Source organism: Condylura cristata, unplaced genomic scaffold (genome assembly GCF_000260355.1).
Source record: "Condylura cristata isolate star-nosed mole 26May11 unplaced genomic scaffold, ConCri1.0 scaffold00034, whole genome shotgun sequence".
Taxonomy (NCBI): domain Eukaryota; kingdom Metazoa; phylum Chordata; class Mammalia; order Eulipotyphla; family Talpidae; genus Condylura; species Condylura cristata.
Window position 1 is genome coordinate 7942692 of NW_004567135.1, and position 9428 is coordinate 7952119.

The following is a 9428-nucleotide window of genomic DNA, read 5'->3' on the forward strand; positions in this document are numbered from 1 at the left end:
CATCCATCCCTCCAGGGCCTATAATTTGGGTTCCCTGGGCCTGGCTGCCCCTATCAGCAGCTCAGCAATAGATGAGTCACCCAGGACCCCGGGCCAAGGCAAACACGGAGGGAGGGAGGGGAGGAGGAGGTTCCCAAGGCAGTGCTCAGCTTTAGCCACCGCCTGGGTTGCTGGTTCCCCCAATCTCCTGGGCCCCCCACTCTTTTGTTGACCCCACCCTCCAGGGCCCCGTATTCTTCCTAGATGGCTCTGCTACACCCTTCATTCTCATGATAGGAAGGCAGCCTTCTACCCTTCTCAGAGAGGAAAGGAGACCAGCTAGCTTCCATTCCCTCCCTGAAGCAATGACAGCTCCTTACTTTCCCCCTCCAGCCACGGCCCCAGCCCTTGTCAAGGTCTCTCTGGTTCTCGCTCCTCCCCTTTCCTGGAGCTGGCCGCGTGCTTGGGGTATTAGGCAATGGGTGTGTTCCCACAACCCTCTCCAGGCCCCGCCTGCCCCACCAACCTCCAGGCCCGCGGGTCAGTGCTCAGGCCAATCGGTCGGGCAGAGGGCACTGTGGGCCATTTGAGGCCACCCAGTCGGCCTGCCTGCGGCCTCCTGTCCCAGATCTGGGCTTCTGCAGGGAGAGGGAATACAAGTGAGTCCTTGCATTTGGGACAGGCCAGCTCGGAGAGCCCTGGGGGCCACCAAGAAGTTGCATGTATGGTAATAATGCAGGCCCTGATCCTCCCTTGACACCTGGCTGTACCACGGCCTGACATGGATAGACTGGGAGGGGAAAACAGCAGCTAAGGGAGACCCAAAGATACACAGAGAGACATATCCAGGAGGCCCCCAAGAGAGAAGGACATAGGAAACCTCTCCTCTTAGGGACCTTGCTGGAGTTGCAGGCTACCTTGTGTGAATTGCTAAATCCAAGTGTCAGCACAAAAGCTACTGAGATAGGGCTTGCAGATCCTGGTGACCTCAGAAGTCACACATGGTTTGGTTCTTGGCCCTTGAGTGGGAAGTAATGGCAAGAACCTTAAGGCTCCTTGTCTCCCGCCTCCCCCTGCCTTTCCCACTGCCTGCCCCAGCAGTGGGAAAGCAGAGAAAAGCAATTGTCTGTAGTCACAGGTGTCCAGCGTCGGGAGCCAAGTTAGTTGCCTCCCAGCTTGCTCAAGGCCGAGCACTTAAAGGTGGTCGAGAAATATCCCGCAGGGTATTCTAATAGTACCTTGAATAAAAATCAATCAGTCAGTCAGTCAGAAGAGAAACGGGGCAGCACTTGACTGACCTGCTGTGCCTCTGGGCAGCAGCGCCCCCTGCAGCCCGGGGCAGCCCTGCAGCAGCACAGGCTGGAGGCGGCTGCCCGCTAGAACTGCTCAGCCACCACCAGGGAAGAGATGAGTATGGCTGTGGGTTTGAGCCCCGTGGCTCTGCTCCCCTGGGGGCCTGTCTCTGAGTCAACATGCCAGTCCTGGGTGAGCAGGGCTAGTCGTGCCTTGGGCTGCGGTCTGGCAGGGGCGGGGGTGGGTGGTGGTGGCTGGGAAGCCTGGGGCCCCTCTCTGGCAAAAATAGCCCAAAGTGGTTAGAGCTGGGAGGGTGAGTCAGGCAGGGGTGCAGTGGCGCCTAACCCCTTCGCTGCCGCCGTCTCTTCCGAAGGTGGTTTGCTTGGCCTGGGCACCCCAAGGTCAGGCTCTACCCTACTGTCCTTGGGCTAGGCTCAGCTCGGGACCCTGAGGTTCTTCTCATCCCTTGTGAAGCCAGGCTGAGTCTGGAGGAGGATTGTGGGTCTCCTGGGGTGCAGACCTGGGGTCCTGGCAAGGGGAGGGGGTACCTGTAAGCCCAGGGAAGCATCAAGGCAGCTACAGGTCTTAGTGCCAAACTCTGAAGCCGGACCTGACCCCTCCTGTGGGGCAGACGCGGGGTTCAGAGGCGGTGGCTGGCAGCCCGAGAAGAGATCTCCTGCCTGCTCTGCTCCTAGCTTTGCCCCGTACTCGGGTGAGGGGCGACTTGTGCCATTCAGTGCCGCAGGTCCCGCCTCAGCCCCACCCCTCTGCCCGCTGTTCTGCCCGACCTCAGCTTCATCTTTTCAAAGGCCTGCGCTAGCTGCCCTGTTCTCAGTGGGAAAACTGAGGCAAAGAGAAACAATGAGAGAGCTGACTGTTGGGCGAGTTTCTGGCTCCCCATTTGGGGTCAGCGCGCCCCCCTGGCAGCCCCGGTCATCCCAGAGCAGGTGAGAGGGACTCCAGTCTCCTCCCCCCTCAGTGGGGCTGAGCCCCGACGGGGTGTCTGGGGAGAGGGTGTGTGTACTTTGGGAGGAGGGGGAGCAACTGCAATCTCTGGGTCACGGCAGGGGTGGGGGGAAGAGGAGCGGGGGGGGGATGCCCGGGGCTTGGGGAGGGGCCGCCGCTCCGTCAGCTGTGGCAGAGACACCCGTCCGTCGCTGGGCGCGAGCAGACCGGAGCCCCTTTTCGCTGCTTACCGGCTCCCTGGCTTTCTGGATCGCTCCCTCCCTTCCTCCCTCCCTTCCTCCCGGCGGCAGAGAGGAGTGGCCCTGCCCTGGAAGAATGCAGCTCTGCCGTGGGGGCCAAGCCCGACGCAGCCTCCCTGCGGTGTGAGCTCCCGGCCGAGTCCCGGCGACCCAACCCCACTGGTGTCCGACCGAGCCCGAGCAGCTGGAGGTAACCCGAGACGGGAGCGGGAGGGTCGCCTGCACACTCCGGGACAAGTCGGGACTCCACAGCCAGACGCAGACACGCGTCCGCCCACAGCAGCACAGAGATGCAGAGAGAGGCAGAGATTGCCAGAGATAACCAGAGCCAGTGGAGGAGAGCCCGGACCGAGGGCCCCAACAGCCGGGCAGAGGGGTGGGGCTGAGGCGGGGAACCTGCGGGGACCTGGTGGGGGACCGCAGCAGGCGGGGTCGCGTCTTGGGCAAGGCGGAGGAAGTGGGAGCGAGCACCTGCCCTTGGTCCCATTCAGGTGGGAGCCAGGTCCGTCCCTGCCTTTGCCACACCTGGCTTCTCTGCTCTGCCTCCAGCCCAGAGCCTGGTTCATCCACCCTTCTTAGGGACGCTGCCCGCTGCCTGCACTCCACAGGCACCTGGAAGCGACAGTCCCCACCCCCTCAACTGTCGGTGTCCGGCACCCCCTCCTCATCACACCGCCTAGCTCTGTGAGGGCACGGAGCTGTGCCAGGCAGGGAAGCGGGTGGTGGGGCCCTGGAGCCAGAGCGGTGGGCACTGGGCGGCCACTGCCAGCTGGAGTTTGAGTCTGGATTTGCATGTGAGTGTCTGGCTGCTGGGCTGTGAGACCTCACAGAAGGCTCAGCTGCCCTGTGGGTTCTCCTCTAGGGCCCAGGGACTCTGGGGAATCAAGAGGTGATTCTTGTTTTGTTTGGGGAAGGATGAGAAAGGCCAGGGGCAGTGGAGAGAGAGGAGGCTGAAGCTGGGCATCCTTGGACTGGGGGTCTTGGGGGACACCACTCTACTCAGAAGTGTCCTTAAGTCTCTCTGTCCCGCAGGCCCTGATCAACCTGCCCACCCGGGCTCTCGGGTGGGGGCTTGGACATGCCCATGCCGGAGGAGCCCTGGCCACGGCCGCTGCCCTGGGGCCTGGCGGGTCTTCTGTTGCTGGTCTTGTGCAGTCGGTGAGGAGTCCCCCAGGGGGTAGAGAAGGGAAGTCGGGGTAGAAGCACCCACCCTGGGTGGCGGAGGAGCCCGAGGGGTCCCCAGGCTTGGGGCAGACACCCTCAGCCAGCTTCTCTGGTCCCAGGGCCCTCAGCAATGAGATTCTGGGCCTGAAGCTGCCGGGAGAGCCGGCCTTGACCGCCAACACCGTGTGCTTGACGCTGTCGGGTCTGAGCAAGCGGCAGCTGGGCCTGTGTCTGCGCAGCCCCGACGTGACGGCGTCGGCGCTCCAGGGCCTGCACATCGCCGTCCACGAGTGTCAGCATCAGCTGCGTGACCAGCGCTGGAACTGCTCGGCGCTCGAGGGCGGCGGCCGCCTGCCGCACCACAGCGCCATCCTCAAGCGGGGTGAGCGGACCGCGCGTCTGAGCGCCCCGCTGGGGCTGGGGGGTGGGGGCAGGGGCCACGGAGGAGGGAAGGGGCAGGCCCACGACTTGGGGAGGGGCCTCTGTGGGAATTCCCCCTGGGAGCCGCTCTGAGCTGGGTCGGGCCGCTTGTCTGGGTGCTGCTGACTTCCACCTGCGCGCTGGCAAGGCAGCTGGGTCTCTGCGCCCTACCCTAGGGCCCCTCTTTCCCGCCTCCTCCCAGCTCGATCTGGCTTGCACCTGTGAGCAAGCGATGCCCCCAGTCCAGAAAGTTTCAAACGCACCCCCCACCTACTCCAATTGCCTCCCCCTCCCTCTCCTGGGGACAAGCCCAGACTGGCATCCCTAGAGCCTCAGCGGGGGTGGGGTGACGCCCCCGACCGTTTAAGGGTTAAACCTACTCCCCTAATTGCCGGGGTTCCCAGGAGCCAAAGCTGGGAACAAAGACCCTGATGGCTTTGAAGCTGGGGAGCAGCCCCCTCCTCTCTGCTGTGGGGGCCCCAGGTGGCTCTCACCTGAGCAGGTGAGGGGTGGTTGGAGGGGCTGAGAACAGGTCATTTGGGGCCTGGCCTGGGAAGCATGGCCTGGGAGACATCACTGCCCCTTGCCAGGCTATGCCCAAATTTACTCCTGGGAGGAATAAAGATCCATCCCATGCCCAACTCAAGGGTGGGGGCAGTACTTGGGGACTATAGGGTTAATAGGCAGCTGCCATGCGGGGGAATTCCCAAGACGTGTGCAAACAGCTTCACCCCTGGAGGCTTGGGGTTGGGGGGATCAGGAGGCTGGGCCAGGAGCCCTGCATCCTGGGGTGGAAGAGGCCTGACCCCTAAGGAGGTACTGTCTCTCATTCTCTCTGGGCTGCACTGAGCCCCCACCTAAAAGGAAGTCAGAGACCCCCTCTTTCTCCACAGGGCCTGGCAGGGGAGAAGGCTTTGACACCCACATGAGAATGGTGTCTGTTTAAGCCTGAGAAAGGCCTGTCATCCTGAGCCTCGGTGACCCCCCAAAACATAACAAAGAAGTCAACATTTTAAGAGGGCCTTAGGGAAAATCACTCCACCTCTCTCCCCCTCCCAGGGTTTTATAGAGTAATAGCAGGTTAGGATAAACATAAAGGGCAGTCTTGAAGGGCAAATATAAAACTAGAAACTGGAAAGGGATAGGACAGCTCCTCAGTGCTTTGGGGGTGCTGAGATGTTGGAGGGCAGAATGGCTGAGGGACTGAGTAACATAACCTGAAGGGGGAAAAAAAAAAAAAAGAAAAGTATCCCAAAGGCCTCTGTTTTCACCCTGCCCCTGCCCAAGCTCCCTGCAGGACTGGGGGATTTTTAAGGCTTTCAGATGTAGAGCTCAGTGAACACATCTTCAAAGATCTCAGGGATTCCCTCTTAGTCATCGCCCACACGCAGGGGTCTTTCCCGCTAGGCCTAGGCAAGCTCTTTCATCTACACCTGAAAATCCCAGATTTACAGAGAAGAGGCCTCCGAGATCTGCTCACCCATCCTCTCCCTTTATAGATGAGAAAACTGAGGCTCTGTGCTTTTTTTTTTTTTAAAGATTTACTTATTTATGCATGCAGAACTGGGGTCCAAGCCAGAGATGCAGGGCAGTGAGAGGATTCCCCAGAGACAGAGTGGGGGAGCAGAACAGGCTGAAGTCCACTGCTGAGAGGAGCAGCGGGCTGGTCAGGGGCGGGGATTGAACTCATGCTGAAGCTTTAGCTTCTTAGTGCTGTGCTCTAATCCCCTGCACCGCCAGGGAGGACCCTGAGGCTCTGTGCTTTCTAGTCCCACTTTCTCTCAAGATTTGCTCCCCAGTTACTCAGCTGGTAAATGGCAGGGGCAGGATTCAGCTAGGAATTTCTGGTATTGGAAGTAGAGGTTGCTCTCCTGCTCGCCTTCTCAGCTGTGTCAACCGGCCCACCCTCCCACCCTTTTCACCCCCAGGTTTCCGTGAGAGTGCTTTCTCCTTCTCCATGCTGGCCGCTGGGGTCATGCACGCGGTGGCCACAGCCTGCAGCCTGGGCAAGCTGGTAAGCTGCAGCTGCGGCTGGAAGGGCAGTGGCGAGCAGGATCGGCTGCGGGCCAAGTTGCTGCAGCTGCAGGCACTGTCCCGGGGCAAGAGTTTCCCTCACTCCCTGCCCAGCCCTGGCCCTGGCTCAGGCCCCAGCCCGGGCCCCCAGGACACATGGGAATGGGGTGGCTGCAACCATGACATGGACTTTGGAGAGAAGTTCTCTCGGGATTTCTTGGATTCCAGGGAAGCTCCTCGGGACATCCAGGCACGAATGCGAATCCACAACAACAGAGTGGGGCGTCAGGTACGTGGTGCAACTTGTTCTGGGTCTCCCTAGCATTTGAGGCCTGGCTGGAGTAGGAGAGGATCTGCAGAGGATGCCATTGCCCTCCCCATCTGGCTGGCCTGGGGCAAGTCACTCACCCTCAGTTTTGCCTCTGTAAAGTCTAATGAAACCTATGTTACATCAAGAGAGAGCGAGGTAGCAAATGGCACCTGACAGAGTATCTAGCCCTTGGCAGGGGCTCATTACAAGGTAGCTGTTATTATAGGTGTCTGACCTACCGAATTCCGGGGTAGTGTGGCTCAGACTTCCATTTTAACCTGCTCACTCTGGAAAGACTGGGAGTCAGAACAACTGGAGTTGAGTCCTGCTACTACCGTTACCCACGGAGTGGAGTCACTGAGCCAGTGACCGAAGACAAACAAATCTCCTCGCTCTGGCTTCCCTTCCCCAGAAAGTGAGGGTGCTAGGGAACAGCCAACCTGGCAGAGCACTTTCTCCCCATAACTGGGGTCATCCTGGCCTCTGTGGCTCCTCTCTCCTGCGCCTCTGCTCTTTGTCCATTTGCTGTCCTCCCTCTCACCTCTTCCCCATGACCCTCTAGGTGGTAACTGAAAACCTGAAGCGGAAATGCAAGTGTCACGGCACCTCAGGCAGCTGCCAGTTCAAGACCTGCTGGCGGGCGGCCCCGGAGTTCCGGGCAGTGGGGGCAGCGTTGAGGGAGCGGCTCAGCAGGGCCATCTTCATCGACACCCATAACCGCAATTCTGGAGCCTTCCAACCCCGCCTGCGTCCGCGGCGCCTCTCCGGGGAGCTGGTCTACTTTGAGAAGTCTCCTGACTTCTGCGAGCGAGACTCGGCGGTGGGCTCCCCGGGCACCAGAGGCCGGGCTTGCAACAAGACCAGCCGCCTGCTGGACGGCTGTGGCAGCCTGTGCTGTGGCCGCGGACACAACGTGCTGCGGCAGACTCGAGTGGAGCGCTGTCACTGCCGCTTCCACTGGTGCTGCTACGTGCTGTGTGAGGAGTGCAAGGTGACCGAGTGGGTCAACGTGTGCAAGTGAGGGCTCAGCCTCACGTGCGCGGGAAAGAGCAGGGTGCAGCCTTTTGCTCTGTGCTTCCCCCTCCGCCCCCACAATCAGTCTTGGCCCCTGGACACTCAGAGTATTCACCTGGGAACACCTTGGCACACGTAGGAAGTCTGACAGGTAGCCTTCTCATCCGCGGGAGAGGGACTTTGGGCAGAAGCCGCCACCCCTCTTTTGCTCCTGAAGAACCTGAAAGAACTAAGACGAACTACACTGTATTTCTTCCCTTCTCCCAGCTCTGGGGTTCATTGTCCTTCAGGCTGGGAGGCCCTAGAGTTTGACCACTCATCTCCTTTGAGAGATGGCTCAGGCTTGGGGGAAGCCTTAAACCTGTATCATGAAAAAGAGGACCCACTCCTGTTGGCTGTTCCCTCCACTGCAGCCTGGACTCCCTCTGGTGGGGGCAATGGGACAGTGATAGAGGTGCTGGGGTGCTTTTCCCTCCAGGGAGTCAGTCTTCAGTTCAGGCCCTTTAGGGAAGCTGTCTTCCTCCCATTTAGATGTAAAAGGAACCCTCTAAGGGAAGAGTTTTACCTAAGACTCTCTGAGCCTCCTTTTCTTTTTTCCTGCAGAAGGCATGGGGATAATTTATTGTACTGAGACTTGTTCTTGGTTCCTATTTGTAACTAAAATAAATTAAGTTACTGGACCAGTGGATTCAGATGGTGATATTTCTGCTCACACGTGGAGTCCCAGTTCATGGCTTCTTGTCCAGTGAATGACCCTACACTCATGTATATCTCAGTGGTTTCACAGAGGAGTTGAAATGATCTCCGCTACTTATTTGGCAACTTTTAATATGAAAAACCAGGGGGGACCCCTAGACAACGAGGGACTAGAGAGCTAAACCTAGGCCCCGTTTACTCAAGGCTAGATTTCACCTTGGGCACCACCTGGAACAAGGGTTGACTTCCCCTCCTCCCCTGTAAAGGTTTTGATAGTAAATATATTAGGCTTGCAGACTTTTTCGCAACTACTCAACTCTGCCATAATTACTCAACTCTGCTGTTGTAGACCAAAAAGCAGCCATCAGCCATCTATAAGCAAATGCGCATGGCTGTGTCAAATAAAACTTAATTCACAGATACAGACTACAAGAATAGATTTAGTCCTCTGGACAGTGGGTTCATCCCTGCCCTGTACAGTAAGGTCACCTCTGTTCTGGGGTTTTCAGGTTCTGACTGTATCTCAGCACTGAACTTGGACCCAGAACAGCAGGTGTTTTTGTCTTTGTTTCCAAACCAGAGAACTTGGGGGGTAATGTGAAGACGGGCAAACATAGGAACAAAGGGAAAACAAAAGAAACTAGGGAGTTTAGCTTGCTCTGGAAACCAGCAACACCAACATGTTCTCCCACTAAATTGCTTCTCTATTTTGTCCTTCCTTATTCAGAGCTCTTCTGCATTTAATTTTAGTAAAATACCTTTTAGGAGATAAGCATAACTAGAGTAAGCAGAATTTCTCTTATTCCAGTCTTTTAATTTCTAGGCCAATAGCTTTGAAAACAAACCATTATCTTTGATTTGGAAAAGGGATACAGATCATACATTTAACACTTTCTAAATGACGTTTATGGGGTTGCAAGACACTGACTCTTAATAGGCCGTCTCCTTGGCTTTCCACACCACAGCAAGAGCTGTGCTACCATTTCCCCTGAAGGTCAAGTGAAATGATGGTAGCACCAGGATAGCAAGGGCATTTTGTGGAGTCTCCGGTCAGGGCAGCACGTTAGGCAAATTGTTATGGACCTAACTTCCATTTGAGCGTTGAGAATCTGGGGTTTGATTTTTATACCGATAGCTCAACCTTACTTTGGACACTGGCTGAGCCTAGTGTGTGGATTGGGGGGTGGGGTGGGGAAGGAAGGGATGGAGCCTGAATAGACATAGGATATGAGAGACAATGATAAGGAATGTCCAGAATGGGAATTTCTCACTCCCAGGAAGAGGAGGGTAAACTCCAGTGGAGTCAGAGCAAGAATATTTCAGCTTTTCTCTGT

General features: G+C 57.6%; 1 protein-coding gene across 1 annotated transcript; it reads left to right on the forward strand.

The window, feature by feature from the left end:
- Positions 1-3509: 3509 nt before the first annotated feature.
- On the forward strand, positions 3510-7405 carry WNT10B (wingless-type MMTV integration site family, member 10B). The gene is made up of 4 exons (XM_004692791.1): positions 3510-3635; positions 3761-4023; positions 5990-6363; positions 6947-7405. Exons 1-4 carry the CDS (start codon positions 3556-3558, stop codon positions 7403-7405), a joined length of 1176 nt encoding a protein of 391 aa, XP_004692848.1. The 5' UTR covers positions 3510-3555.
- The last annotated feature ends 2023 nt before the right edge of the window (positions 7406-9428 follow it).

Excerpts from the sequence above, each read along its gene's own strand:
- WNT10B (XM_004692791.1), top strand. The coding sequence starts at position 3,556 with ATGCCCATGCCGGAGGAGCCCTGGCCACGGCCGCTGCCCTGGGGCCTG. Across the intron at positions 4,024-5,989 it reads CAGCGCCATCCTCAAGCGGG|GTTTCCGTGAGAGTGCTTTC; the intron begins GTGAGCGGACCG and ends TTTCACCCCCAG. Across the intron at positions 6,364-6,946 it reads ACAACAGAGTGGGGCGTCAG|GTGGTAACTGAAAACCTGAA; the intron begins GTACGTGGTGCA and ends ATGACCCTCTAG.